Source organism: Anolis sagrei, chromosome 1 (genome assembly GCF_037176765.1).
Source record: "Anolis sagrei isolate rAnoSag1 chromosome 1, rAnoSag1.mat, whole genome shotgun sequence".
In the NCBI taxonomy this organism is placed as follows: domain Eukaryota; kingdom Metazoa; phylum Chordata; class Lepidosauria; order Squamata; family Dactyloidae; genus Anolis; species Anolis sagrei.
The window spans coordinates 88770675-88786381 of record NC_090021.1 but is presented as its reverse complement, the minus strand read 5'-3'; the positions used below and the strand labels follow the sequence as shown (position 1 = coordinate 88786381).

The following is a 15707-nucleotide window of genomic DNA, read 5'->3' as shown; positions in this document are numbered from 1 at the left end:
TTGGTAGTAATTGAATCAGCTCTAGTTGGTTCTTTTCATTGATCAGAAAGCAATGAGACTTCAAACAATCCATAGTAATCCACACATTCCACCTTCCCTTCTGCAGAGACAGTGAACAACCCAATTAATCTAGATATGGATCTAGATATGGATGTCCATGGACCCTTCTCAACCTCAGTTGACCTACTAAAGCCATCTTTGTGAACTCCCATGGAGAAGATGGCAAACTTGGCTTGTTGTGGAAATAAGGGTTGAGGATAAAGGTCCAGCTGAGACACCTTTCCCCCATGATAACTTTTACAGAAGTGAATTTCCCTTCCTATAGGTAGATTTCTCTCACTTCCTGTTGTCTTGCTCCCATTCTTAACTATGAGTTAGATGTAAGTTGGATGTTTGTAACTCGGGGACTGCCTGTATATAAATTTATAACACTAGCATGAGAGCCAATGTGGTGCAGTGGTTTGAGTGTTAGAATAGGACTCTGCGATCCCAGGTTTCAAATCCCTGCTCAACCCTGGGATCCACACTCTCTCAGCCTTAAAATAAGGCAAGGCCAAACCCTGATTACACATAAACTCCCGTGACAGGATTGTCTAAGAGCACCATAAGTAAGAAATGAATCAGAAACACACAACAATTAACATGCTTTCTGAATGCTAGCATCTGCAAATAATTTAGGTATTTTAAAAGAATGTGTAGTCAAATAAGCTTTAGCCTTATTATCCACATTCATTTTTTTAAATCACAATTGATGCTTTGCAGCAATACTAGCTGCCATGGCTCATAAATTAAATTGGAAAGGATCCAAACTTGTATCAGCCATAAAGACTGGTGCCTTAGTAACTTTTATTAATTCCGCGGGAGACCTTAGACTTTTCTTTGGGCATAAAGGTGAACAGAACCATAGCCTAATGAACCAATAATAAAGATACAGGCACAGTCTGAATAGTAACAGCTTTCCTAAGAAAAATATCAAGTCTTCTGGATTTCTAATAGTCTTCAACATTTATCAGAAACAGTGAACCTGAGACCAACCCAGCCACAGAAGTGTCAATAAGCAGAAGCTATATTTTTTCCATCACATTAGGTAACACTGAATAAAAAATCTCTAGAAACCACTGATGTTGCATTGGCCACCTAGGATAGATTCACTCTTTTCTTATCTTCCACAAACACCTCAGGGAAAGGAACAAACAGACTGATTATGCTTAGTTTTAATCCTGAGCTTTGGCAATTTTTCATCAGTTGCACTACCAGCCTTATTGTTATCAAAAGACTTTTCCAGGACATTTCTCAGATTAAACCCCCCCCCCCCCAAGATTAATTATAATCAAGCAGAGCATCTCCTCCCTTAGGGGAAAAATACCCTCTCCTTCTTCCTTGTCTGATACATCAGGAGATATGGAGGACTCCACATCTCCCACGTAGAACCATTAATATTTATTTTTTCTTTACACTTTATTAGAGGGGGGGACCACTGTAGACATTGGCTGCACACAATCTCCCTTTTCCTCCTGAGAGGAGGAAGAAGACTCAAACAGACATATTTGACTTTTACTTGCTTCTGGCAACCAAAGGGCTCCTAAGCAACTCAGAGCTCAGAATGTAGGCTATGCTTCTTTTTGACCTTCTATTTTGATTCTCAACACATCCACCATATCAACAAAGGACTCATCACCGCTTCCTCCACTGCACCCCTCAAGTCTCAGCTGACACTGTTTACTTAGCAATCAGACCAAGTTTCAAAGCACATGAAGGAGCTCTCAAACAATGATAACAAGGAGAGAGAAAGAAGAAGGGATGTGGGATCCCTCACAGCTTCATTCACGGCTAAAACTTCACAAATTACCTCAATGCTATAACAGAAGGAACAGAAAAAAATCCTGACCACTACCAGAGGCGGTCCTAGGTAATTTTCAACAGTAAGCAAACAGTATTTTGGCGCCCCCCAACCAATCACTGATATATATTTTCTGTTCGTCATGGGAGTTCTGTGTGCCATATTTGGTTCAATTCCATCATTGGTGGAGTTCAGAATACTCTTTGATTGTAGGTGAACTATACATCCCAGTAACTACAACTCGCATATGTCAAGGTCTATTTTCCCCCAAGAGTGCCTCAAGAGCGCCCCTGGGAAAAATCAGCTATACCACAAATGCTTACTTTGCGTAATGGGTTGAGCTGCCCCTGACCACTACAGAGAAACAGGTTGGTCTCACTGACTTCTTATCAGAGGAAAGATTGGAGCTGCATGCAGTAATCATAACCACCAATTGATCCTATCCCCATTAGGGTGAAAATCAGTTAAGTAAAGAGCAAAAAAGTGGCCACTACCACTGAAAGAGTCCTAGCTGATAAGAATGATGATGTTCAGGCAGAAATATCCAGGAATCTACCAAATAAAAATAGCACAACAAAGCTATTCTTATCTATACCATCACAACCTACATAGATTAAAGAGCTGGGCCGAAACTAACAAAACTAATTTCAAGGACAAATGTAAAATATTACACTTAGGCAGAAAAAAATTAAATACAAAGATACAGAATGGGTGATGTCTGGTTCCACAACAGTACTGTGAAGAAGATCTTGGACTCTTTGTGGACAACAAGTTGAACATGAGCAAAAAATGTGATGCTGCAGCTAAAAAGCCAATGAGATTTTGGGATGCATCTGAAGGAGTATAGTGCCTAAATTCATGATACCCCTCTCTTCTGCTTTGGTCCGACCTCACCTGGAATTCTGTGTCCAATTCTGGACACTAAAATCTAAAAGATATTTTGACAAACTGGAATGTGTCCTGTGGAGGGCGACTAAAATGCTCAAAAGTCTAAAGACCATGCCCTATGAAAAGCATCTTAAAGAGCTGGGTATTTTTAAACTGCAGAGAGAAGGTTGAGAGGAGACATGATAGCTATATATAAATATGTGAAAGGATGTCATGAGGAGTGAGCAAGCTTGTTTTCTACTGCCCTGGAGACTAGAATTCGGAGCAATGGGTTCAAATTACAGGAAGGGAGATTCCACCTGAACGTTAGGAAGAACTTCCTGATTGTAAGCTATTCAGCAGGAACTCTCTGCCTTGCAGTGTAGTGGAGGCTCCTTCTTTGGAGGCTCTTAAACAGAGGCTGGATGGCCAACTGTCAGGGGTACTTTGCATGTGCTTTTCCTGCATGGCATGAGGTTGGACGAGATGGGCCATGTGGTCTCTTCCAACTCTATGATTCTATGATAAATTTGCTCACACATTGGGCAATCAGTTGCTTATGGGAGGCCTGCTAGCAGAATATGAATGGAAAATACACACTCCATCTTGTTTCCCTGAAATTAATAGAGATATAGCCACCCTAAGGAATAACCACTCATTATTCCATTTTCCATGAATGTCATCTTTTAAAGCCATCAAGTAAATTGTGTGACACCGATGTGCACTGAGTTTCACTGTTTAACTATGTGCTGTATGAAATATCTGCTACTATTTGTCCTGACTCTCCCACATTTAACTATTACATTGGCCCATACAACTTTACAATATTAGTGCTTAGAAAATTTAGTTTATTCACTTTTTCTAACATTTTTCTAAGCACTGAAACTATCACTGCTATCAAGAACTATTTAGTAGAAGAAAAGAAAGTGAAAAAGATATCTTACAAGAACTGTCAGACGCCAATCCTACCATTGTTTAGGAAATAAGCATCTTAACAGCAATAGTGATTCAGCACATACAGAAGCTGATTTTAAAAGTCCACAAAGGTTTCCCCATAGTGTTTTGTCAGCCAGTTATCTCTTTTGCATAGGAATAAAATTTTAACTTCTGGAGTACTTAACAACTAAAGATAGATCTTCACCTACAAAATGTGATCCCATAAAAATTCTATACCTTCACAGATTTACTTTTCTAGAATATGAATAGGTTGTATCAGATATACTTAGGTGAAAATGCAGTGCACAAGTGAGTAGTATGACACTTTGATTTGCAGGGCAGTAAATTCACTCCAGGATTTAGTCCAAACTACAAGACAGCTATCCAAACTGATGCACTTTCAGAACCTCACACAAAGTTCCGAATAAAGCCCAGACTGGACTGATGACTCCTGACACAGAAACCACCACTGGCCTGATCTAGTCACCTTATCCTTATGTTAGGTTGCTGGTTAAAAATAGAACCCTGAAAACAAACCTAAGATGACAGACTAGCTGTCTACGCCATATGACTGTTGTGCCTGTTCAACAATAATACGAGAACCTTTTATGCATAAATTAATTGCATGCTTGTACAGGATTCTTCAATTAGTTACATCTAGCAGGATTCTGTGTGGGTTTTCACAAATAGAGGTGGACTTGATTTTCCCTCATATGCAGCAAGACATGGTATCAGCTGAAAGCAATTAACTACTCACTGATCCATATACAATGGAGGTGCTTGATTATGGCAACATTTATTAGTATATCCAGTGATGTAGGCTATGTGTCAGAGGAAAGAACTGACAAAAAGCACCATTGAATATTTGTTGCCTAAGAAAACCCTATGGATTTCATGGGGTTGATATAAGTCAATAGGCAACTTGAAGACACATGCGAACACACACACACACACACACACACACACACACACACACAAAGACATTAAATCACACGTATCAAAGGTAAGGCCTAAGAGCCAAATCTGGCCCACCATATCATTTTATGTTGTATCCTCGATTCAAATATTATTTTACTTGTTAAATCGTAAAGAGAATGTGATTCAATTCTTTATATTTTCTTTCCTCTTATACTCTAGCTATCAGAATTCCCCATTTCGAGCCCCAATTCTTCTTGAAATGGCCTGCTGTGGAGCATGAAGTCTGCTAAATATACAACTGTTCCTGGAAAGGGGGGGGGGTGAAGGGGAGGGAGGGGAAGAAAAACAGTTAGACACAAGTAGAAGATAAGTGTGGAATTGGTATGATTAAGAAAATAGGACATATCAAATTGAGAGAAATGTAAGTGGAATATCATTATTTGTTTGTTCTATTTAACCTTGCGGAATTGTTACTGAGATTTGTATCACTCTACTTGTGTTTACAATAATAAATAAATAAAAAGCATTTTATGTAGCCCATGAGGCTTTCAATACCAGGGCGACATGGTTAGATTTATATAGTCTTCCAATTACAACCACCCCTTTGAAGGTAACCATAAGACTTATGCGGCCCTCAGTGAAAATGTGTTTTACACCCTTGCTTTAAAGCAGTGGTTCTCAACCTGTCAGTCTCCAGGTGTTTTGGCCTACAACTCCCAGAAATCCCAGCCAGTTTACCAGCTGTTAGGATTCTGGGAGTTGAAAGCCAAGCATCTGGGACTCACAAGTTGAGAACCACTGCTTTAAAGGCTGGTTTGTCCTAGAGATTTCAGCCCTTTGGATAGTACAAATAAAGGGGTATGCCAACTCTCATGAAACAGACTAAAACTGTGCAGAGCTCCACACAAATAGTTGTGCATCCAGACATAAAGACTTTGATTCAGGGGTTTCTTGCGTAAGTAGAAAATAACTTCCACCTAAATTAGACAAGCCAACTCTCCCAGTGTGCCATCAAATCATATTTGAGAGGATTTTATTTTTATTTTTTTGTTGTGTCAGGAGCAAGTTGCTTCTGGTGTGAGAGAATTGGCTGTCTGCAAGGACGTTGCCCAGGGGACGCCTGGATGATTTGATGTTTTTATCATCCTTGTGGGAGGCTTCTCTCATGTCCCCGCATGAGGAGCTGGAGCTGATAGAGGGAGCTCATCCGCCTCTCCCCGGATTCGAACCTGCGACCTGTCGGTCTTCAGTCCCTGCCGGCACAGGGGTTTAACCCACTGCGCCACCGGGGGCTCCTATTTGAGAGGATGATTTGACCTTAAGAAGTACTCTAGGGTGGAATAGAGGTGTTTTAGTTATATGTAGATCCTGAATATACTCAATGTGCAAGCCAAATTTGATTGGTCTATCTCTGTATCGATCCCATGGGATAATCAGCATGATAGTAGAAGACACTGATTATGAAAACACCATGTGACATCCAGCACCACACAAATAGGCTGCTTTTTGTACAACAGAAATTTCCTTTACCCTCCTGTCCTTACACACTTCCACACCCCAACAAAAACTGTTACAATCCTCCACAATAATTTCTGTAGAATGGGTGAAGGGGCCAATTCATTTTCAGTAGCAAGAATTGTTAACTGGATACAACCTAGTAACTCTTGGAATCTCTGTAATAAATTCACAGTCATCTGTTTCTGAGATTTTATGATGGGTTGCTTATTTAGTGTTGTGCCAATATTTATTCAATATTTCTCAATTCAAATGTAGCTCAAAACATAAGTTAAAAAACACTGCCATTTAGAATCCACCCAATAATGAATATAAGAAAAATAGAAATAAAATTTCACTAAACACATCAAACCTTAGCAACTTACAATCTTCTGTAAAGTTTTGTGGAATTGTGAACATCAACGACTATCCACTGATTGTTTCATATTTACTATGAAGTTGTTCAAAAATTGTACAAAATGCTTAAATAAGTCATCAACAGCAAAACTAATAAGCTAAGTAAAAACTAAAGCATACTGATGAGTATTTTACTACTGTTTAAGATAATATGTCCATTTAAAAAAAAATAAAACAGGTTTCTAACAAAATCCCCCTAAAAGAATTTGATGATAGACATTAGCCACAATTAGTGGTTTACTAAAATTATGTTGGGTGGCATTTGGTCTTACCTTAGTTTTAGAAAAAAAATTCAGTAGTTTTTGGCCATACAGAAAATAATTTGGAAAGCTGAAGAGAAAATATGAAAACTGAAGAATTGAGTATATTTTTTAAAGTCCACTATAAGAAGAGAATACCGGTAGTTGAATATTTTCCTAACCATGGATTTAGTTACATAATTCAGAAGTGTAACTGAAAGAGGAAAATATTTTCCTCAATTTACTTAAAATGAAAAACTCTTTCATTTAATTAGCATAGGGGTAGAAGAAGCACTCACAACGTTCCATCATTGCTGTAATTTTATTTGCAATGACTGAGGAAACTATAAGACCAATGAAAACAATAAACAAAAACAATAAAGACAAATAACAATCATCCTACAATCATCCACAGGAACATGTATATGTAACCCAATGTCCACTGAAGAAAAACAGAAAAAAGTGTGTTACATTAGAAAATGATCACATAAACAAGTCAATTTCCAAGATACTATAGCAATTTTTGCATGATTGTTGTATACCAATGGAGTGATTCTTTTGAAATTTCACTTTGGAGAAGTGTCTACCCTCATTAAATCTCAACTACCATAAAGAAAAAGAAAGGAACTCTATCATAAGCATTTTCATGTAGACAAGCCCTTCAGTCTGAAATAATATTTGTTACATTCCAGGAGAGTTGTCAGCATTTCCACTCCAATGCATTCCTTGATAAAAAGGACAAAGTTTCCTTCTACAATAGGAGTAACATTAACCTGCCCTCTCAAGTTGGGGACCCCCTCCCCCAAAACAAATACCACAGCAAATCTGAACAAACATGCTTGTGTAAGGTTAGGATATTTCAAGGCATAGCAGAGAATTGTTTTCATGTAACAAAATACTGTATACAAGTTATCTTCATTCATGTAGACCCAGGATGGCACACACTGTGATTCTTATTCAAGATTGCATTCACAAGTAGTAGTCTTGATTCTCATGAACCCCTCCCCCCCATGCTGTTCCCAAGGGTCTTGCAACTCACAGGAATATCTAGGTAAGGGGCAGATGTATTCAGTCATAAAAAGGAGGAAAAGCGTTATCTGCAAGCAAAACTCTACTTACAATTCTTAAGAGTGATCTGTGCTATTGCTCAAACTTTTATAGTTGTTTTCACACACTTTGAGTTATTGCTAGTATATACAGCTGAAATATGCTATCATACTACACTAGAACAATTTACTGTTAAGGAGCCATAAATTAGATATACTAATGGGGATTACACAGGTATTTTTTATAAGATTGATAATGCATATACAGCACCTGACTCCAGTCAAAGCATGTTACTCATGATTAATCTTCCTCTGAAGGTAGTTTCAGAATTTGCTGTCTTGTAAATTATTTTGACATACATTTCATTTTGAGCTGCACAAAACACACTTTGTAATTCAATTAAAAATAAAGACTTTATTCCATTCTTTTCAGTTCCTTCTTTTTATATTTAAATCCTCTATTGAGGCCTATAGAGTTGTTTTCATTGTATAGCGCTCAAAATAGAAGGGTTTTTAAAATAAAGAATATTAGTGCATCATTTACTTCCAAGAAACAAGTTTAGAGCTCCATTATTAAGCCTCATTGAACTCAGCGTAGCTTACAAACTAGTAAGTATGTTTAGGACAGAAGCCTTAAGCTGACAACAGCTGTTCAATCTTCCTTGGTGGGCAATGGTAGTTGCAGCAATATTAAAGATATTATAGAGAACTAGAGACTGTGGTTTCTACCCCTTCAAGGGCAGAGCTCTACCTTTTTTTCATGGAGTCCAGGGCATAATAAGGCAAACCATTCTGAAAGACCCTCCAATTGAGGGGTCTATCTGCAGTAGTGGTAGCACAGAAAAAGTAATAGAGGGGTTTAAATAGATGTATTTCCTTGTTATATATGAGCATCTCCAAGGCAGCAGTATTGCACCTAGAACACCCCAGCAGGGGTGAAGAGTCTCTGCACATAAGGAATGAATGTTGGACCACAGAATGCAATGCAAGTGGGACTTTTCTCACTAAATTCAGAACACTGTGTTGAGTGAGCATGATTCTCTTGCTGAGTTGTAGGAAAGTTATATAGAGTTTTTCAAAAAGGAAGTGGAAAAGGCATTCCAAGCAAAAGTGGAAATTATATTTTGGGGGAGAGGGGACTGGGGCAAATGTAATGTGTGTAAGACATATTTCACTTGCCCCATCATATCTCCCTTTTTCATACACATTAAATGTCTGTACACCATTAAAAAACATTATTTTCCTGGAATTATTATCACAAAACCCCCTTTTCTCCGCGCGGCGACACTGTATAGTTGTTGAGTGAAAACTCCAGCTGAATCATACAAAGACCAATGTTACGGGGCTACCCCTATCATTAGGCAAAGTGGAATTAATGTCTCTAGCAACATATTTGGGACATTACAAAAAGGACAGCAAATTCTCATTTATTTTGCTATTATTGCATTTTTACCGGCAGTATTGGGGAGAATCACTTGTGTTGTGCCAAAATCACTTGCATAAATTTAAGTACTAAGCATCATATCTTGATTTGGGTGGTTGATATGCCATTAGCCGCCACAAACAGAAAAATCTCATTCACAGTTCCTGAATTTTATCCAGTTTTTCACAGTGGCCAACAAGTTGCCTTGTGGAAAATAAGCAGGGCTAAAAGTTATAGCCCTTTCCTAAATCATTTCCCCAAAGCTATGCTAACTGGCATATTGCCTAAGAATCTGCATATTTAAATATCAACTGACAAAGCTATCATCCAAGAATTGGTCAAATTCCCACTTGAAAACCAGATGAACTTGCCCACTTGAAAACCAGATGAACTTGCTCCAAAACAGATGAACTTGCTCCAATAAGATAGTGTATACAGGCAATCCCTGTATATCAGTCAAAATGGATTCTGTAGGTTTCTTCTTAAGTTGAATTGGTATGGAAGTCAGAACAGGTACATTTTGAAGATGACTCCAGCTATCTCCCTCTCCCCCCCCCCCCTCTCTGTCTAAGCTCTGAATAGCATAGGGAAGGGATAACATCCCTGTGGTGTTTGTTTCACTATCTGTGCCCTGTTCAGAAGATGTCACCTAACTGTCCCTGTGATAATTTGATTTTTTAAAATGACTTGTAGTGGAAATAAAGGTTGAGGATAAAGCTCTAGTTCAGACACCTTTTGCCCATGATATCTTTTACAGAATTGAATTTCCGTTCCTAGGAGTAGATTTCTCTCGCTTCCTGTTGTCTTACCCTCATTCTTGACTATATGTCATATGTAAATTAGATGTTTGTAACTCGGGGACTGCCTGTATAAAAATTCTGTCATCCCTGGGTGCATTTTCAAGAAAGCCATCAACTGATCTCCAGAAGGTTCAAAAGGCTTTCCTTTACATATGTAAAGGTATTTTATTGGGTTATTTCATTTCATGTGTTCATATTGCTAATTTTCCTAAACAAAATGTTTGCTGAAAAACATTGGTTTGCTTTTTCTTTTATGCTGAAAGAATATGCTCAGATTCTTTCCATGTTATTTCAGCCTCTGGAACCAATTTTTGTTAAAGCTGTAACTGAGGTACACCTGTACAGTGATTACTCTGAATTATCATCTGACTCACTTTTGAAAACTGACATGCCTAACAACTTTGCAATTAAAAAAACTTTTCTAATTTTATAATGTTTTACATTATTTTCTTTTGCATCATCTCAGTCATGAATAGTTTCACTCTCACTAATCAGGAAGGTTCCACATGGGTTTCCAAATGCCAATTGCTACTTTCAATAAAAGAAGACCAGTTCTATAAGGATTCGCCAGAGTATTAACTATTCAGCATTTGATTCAATAAGTCTTCTATAATTGGAACTAGCAAATCGATGCATGTAAGTATTCCAAACAAGCTTACATATTAGCAGACTGGTATATGCTTGAGCTTGTTTTCAAAAGGTAACAAATCCATCAGAACAAATTTTACAGGAATAAAAAATGTGCTTAAGATATGCATTCTTTTTCTATAAAATGCAAGTTCCAAGCCCTGATACATTTTGATAGTTTTGATCTGTCCTCTACTCCTAACCAATAATGTGTTGCCACCTATAACTCATTTATTGATTGAATAATTGGGGGGGGGGGATTTGGTATTTTTTGTAAACTATGTCCACAATTATGCATGTTAATATCAGTTTTCAAATCTGCCAGATTAGGGCCTGGATAGCCCTATTTTAATTTGTACCAACTGAAGTTTACAAACACTGTTCAAAGGCAGCCCCACATAGAATGTGTTGCCATAACCCAAGTGGAATGTAACTAGGGCCACATCAAGTATATCCAGGAACAACCATAATCTGCACACAAGTTTTAAGGATTCAAAAGTACTCCTGGCCAAAAGAGAAACCAGGACCTCTGGGTTCAAGGAGGAGTGCAGGAGCACACTCAAAGGAACCTGAGTTTTCAGAGAGAGTATAACTTTACCCAGGAATAACATCATGCTGCCTTACATCTGGAAATGCTAAAATACTGCATGCACTCTCACCATTGACCAAAAAAAAACAAAAAAAAACCACTATATGGCACATTTGAAGCAGAAAGCTCAGATTTGTTACTGTGTACAAGTCACGATAGGTATAACCAATCTTGATTCTGACAAATTTCTTTGATACATGTGTAACTTGACAGGATCTATTTTTAAATCTGAACTTGGTATCAATATAGCAGGACAAGCCACTGTGAAGTCTGAAATATCACATACATATGCTTTATAACATATGCTAGAAAAATATACAAAAAAATATTTGGAATTAGGGTGATTTTGCTATAACGAAAGCCCTGGTTGCTAGAATGCAGTAAGATCTCATAATGAGGCTCTGCTCCAGATTACAGCTAAACAACTGCCTTTATCGGGAACAGGGCCTTTTCTGTAGTAGCCTGAAGGCTGTGAAATCTTGTCTGTAAGACATCAGCGCAGACTCCTCCCAACCGGCATTCTGAAGGCAAGTAGTAACTTCATTTCAGTTGGTCTTTGAGCAGTATTATCAGGGCTGTAGCGGGCGGGGGTTCAACCCCCCCCCCCATTTTTCAGGTTAAAAAAAACCCCTGGTTTACTCATGAATTCTAACTGGTTAACCAAATCCCCATGCTAAGTCTATAAGCAGCAAAAATTAAATTGATTCAATTAAGTCTGTATGAAATATAGAATGAACCATACTTTTTAAATTATTTTGTGTCATGGAAATACTCTTCATGATTTTCTAAAAAAAAAAAAAATCAACCCCCCCCCCCCCCCCCAAATTTTCTGGCTATGGACCTGAATATTATCATGTTATTTGTATATTATTTTACTCTATTGCTACTTTTCCTTTACTTTGCATATTATTTTACTGTAAATCACATTATACATTGCATTATGTCATGACTGAGTACTCTAACCACTTTGTAGGAAGAGTGTGAATGCTAGGATTAGTTCATTGTGGGAGGAAACGGAGATACAAATAGAATTTCTAAATTTAATAAATCTGGGGAATCATTAGACAAAAAAGGGATATGTAGCAGAAATATTTTTTTTTCTTTTAAAGGTTATTACTAGCATAAGTGAAATGGACAAAGGTAATCACAAAAAAAATAGAGACAAGGACTAAACTCATGGTTCTCAACCTGTGGGTTCCCAGATATTTTGGTCTTCAAGTCCCAGAAACCCAACAGCTGGTAAACTGGCTGGGATTTCTGGGAGTTGTAGGCCAAAACAACCGGGGACCCACAGGTTGAGAATAATTGGAAATGAAAGATACTGAGTAAAACACATTAGAATGTGCATTGCTTGATTCCATAGCTACAAAAAAGGAATAGTGGAAACGGAACCTAAACAAGTCCCTCTGAGCTCAGGTGGCTTACTACTATGTGCAAGACTGCAACATTTACTCTATGTATCCCTATATGGTTCTGGCCCAGCTCACCTGTCTGAACGTATGTCCCTCTACATCCTGCCTCGTAGTTTAAGATAGTCCGGGTAGGCCCTGCTCTTGGTTCCGCCAGCTTCGCAAATGTGTTTGGTGGAGACGAGGGATAGGGCCTTCTAAGCAATGGCCCCACGCCTGTGGAACTCACTCCCTAGCGAGATTAGGACAGCTTCATCTCTCTTTTTTTTAAGGAAAAAACTTAAGTCATTGTTTTGGGACCAGGCTTATGGACAGCAGGCATGATAGCACTTTGGATGATGAATCAGACTAGATACAGAGATATGGTTTGACAATAATGCTTAATCTGTTTTTAACTCAATGTCTTATTTATGGTTTTAAATTGTTATAGTTGTTTCTGATGTTTGTATGTTGCAGCATTGAATTGTTGCCGGTGTAAGCCGCCCTCAGTCCCCCTTCTGGGGTTGAGAAGTACGGGGTAGAAATGTTGGAAATAATAATTCAGAGACTAGCATATGTGAGGATATGCTCTATTATTAAGTAGATGTGACGATATATGTTCTACCAAGGCATCTCTATAAGGTGACAGGACAGCCATGGTGGCATTAATGTAGCCCATTGTGACAACCATTTGGGCAAATTTAAGGGGTTGTTTGCAACCTACCCAAACTTTTATGCAAACATTTATTAGCTAGGAGAGAACAAGGTGGGGAAAAAAAGAAAAGGGTGGCCTGTGTGTGCCAAAAGGGAGAGAATGCAGAGCAATTAAGTTGAAGGATGGAGAGCGCCCTCCTACCTTGGTGAGCTGAGCGATCTTCTTGCTCATTTTGAGGTGGAGGTCCTGATTATATTCCATACCAAGCTGGGAAGAGGTGGCGGCCGAGGAAGAAGATGAAGAAGAAGAGGCGGTAAATTTGCTGCTCCCGGTCGAGGAGGAGCTGGCGCCGTAGTAGTGTTGCTGCTGCCAGCTCATCCCTGGTGTCGCCATCTTCCACAGCAAAAAAAAAGAAAAAAGAAAAAAAAAGGACGGGGAGAGGGGAGAAGGAGGAGGAAAGAGACCCTGAAAACTGTTCTGTGAGAAGATAGCGAGGATGGCACAGAAAAGGAGAAAGAGGAGGGGAGATGAGAAGCCGGTGCTTGGGGCAGGGGAGGGGGAGAAGGGGGGCAGGTCACACTACCTCTTCACCCCCCCCAACCTCCTCTCTAGCGGGAGCGCGCGCACGGGCACGCGCATTCACACACACACACACACACACCGCCTTCCCCCTCCTCCCTGGTTTTGTCACTCTGGCTCCCTCTGCATCATTTTCCTATGCAAGAGGCCGGCAGGAAGGGAAGAAAGAGGAAAGGGCCTTGAATTCTCTGAGGGAAACAAATGGGGAGGCGACAGGCTTCAGCCCTCGGTTCTGCTGGGTAAAAACCGTAAGGATATAGCACTAGTGCTCCCTCTTCCTCCTCTGAGGAGTCCTGCCGCCCTTTTTCTGATTTTATTTTGGTAAGACAAAAAAAGGGGGGTTCTAGATAAGGAGGGAAGGCCCTGAGGGGGAGCCCAAGCCGAGCGCCGCCTCCTCCCGCTGCCCCCGCCGGGCTCCCCCTCCTCCCGACTCTCGCCGCGCGGAGAAAAGGGGGTTTAACTGACGCCAAGGAAACCAAAAGGAATGCAACACAACGCCCGCGAAGGCCCCCTCTCCTGGCGGCTGCTCCGTCCCGCTTTCGGCCCCCTGAGGCGGCGAACTGGACGCCGTTACCAGGGTCCCAACGAACTGTTTACACCGCGCGCTAGCGTCATTTCCGGCTGCGGCTTCTCTCGCTCGCGGCTGGCTTTTAGGCCCCGCCCCTTTTCAGAACCTCGGAAAGAGGCTTTTGAAGGAAATGCGAGGGGAGCTGCTCTCCACCGGGGGAGGGGGAGGGGAGGAGGGGGTTTCAAAAGCCGCATGCGCACTAGAAGGAAGAGAAGGAGCGGGGAGGGAGAATGGCGCGCGTGCCAAACACTTAAGAAACCGTTCTGAAAGGAGAGCCAGCGCTTCTGCAGCAGCCCCTCCCCCCTCGCGTCACCAACAGGCGCGCGCGCTCCTCTTTGAGAGCCAGGCAACGGTTGACGGTCCGCGCGCTCGCTCTCATCTCAACGTCAAGCGTGGACGGGGAAGGGGGGGGGGTGTCCCTCGTGCCCGCCTCGCGGGCCTCCCTCTGCCTTGCCCTCACGCCAATCACTTCTCACCTCAAATTTCTTCATCATGTTTGTGTGTGTCTCCATTCAACTCTCCTGGCTCGTTCTTATCATGGCAGTTGTACTTTTTACCAGGTCTTGAGCCTTCTCTGCCAAAGAGTGCTGGTGCCTCATGAAGTTACAAACCCCAGGATCCCATAGCATTAGGCCATGGCAGGGAAAGTGGTGTCCAAACTGCATTCCTTCAGTCATTCCTGAGACAAGGACTACTCAATGGTGATTTTGTCCCTTCCTGCCTCTGAAATACAGCACCTGGTTTCATTGGCATGTCTGGATTGGGGGAAAGCTTCTACTTTTTGGACTGCGCCTCACAATAGAGGCACCCTTTCCCCATACTCTAGAGCAGTCATGGGCAAACCTGGGCCCTCTGGGTGTTTTGGACTCCAACTCCCACCATTCCTAACAGCCTCAGGCTCCTTCCTTTCCCCCCTCAGCTGCTTAAGTGGCTGAGGGAGGAAAGGAAAGGGCCTGAGCCTGTTAGGAATGCTGGGAGTTGGTCCAAAACACCCAGAGGACCCAAGTTTGCCCAGGCCTGTTCTAAAATCAAAAGGGAAGGTTGGGCCTGGGGGCTGCATGAGGTCCCTGAGATTGTTCCACCTCTGACCCTTGGTCCCCCACCCAAACACTAACCAAGTACTGAATTGGTGCCTGTAGCAACCCTCACAACAACTGAATCTCAGGTGAAGATTAAGGAAATTACAGTACAAAGGGAAGGCCTCGGGAGTTGTTGGTATGAACGTTGGTTTTATGAGTCCTGTTAGGAATGCTGGGAGTTGGTCCAAAACACCCAAAGGACCCAAGTTTGTCCAGGCCTTCCTCTGGCCCTCTTTCTGCTC

General features: G+C 40.8%; 1 protein-coding gene across 5 annotated transcripts in view; it reads right to left on the bottom strand.

Annotated features, from left to right (window-relative positions):
• The window catches only part of FAM184A (family with sequence similarity 184 member A), an 86747-nt gene extending 72252 nt beyond the window's left edge, over window positions 1-14495 (bottom strand). For 3 of the 5 annotated variants that reach the window (XM_060753253.2, XM_060753252.2, XM_060753254.2), the window contains exon 1: window positions 13441-14494. In XM_060753253.2, the coding sequence (XP_060609236.1) occupies window positions 13441-13632 (192 nt within the window). In that variant the 5' untranslated portion in view covers window positions 13633-14494. Of the gene's footprint in view, window positions 1-13440 lie in introns of all 5 variants that reach the window. The other 2 variants (XR_009629899.2, XM_060753251.2) reach the window with 1 other exon arrangement.
• Between the last annotated feature and the right edge of the window lie 1212 nt (window positions 14496-15707).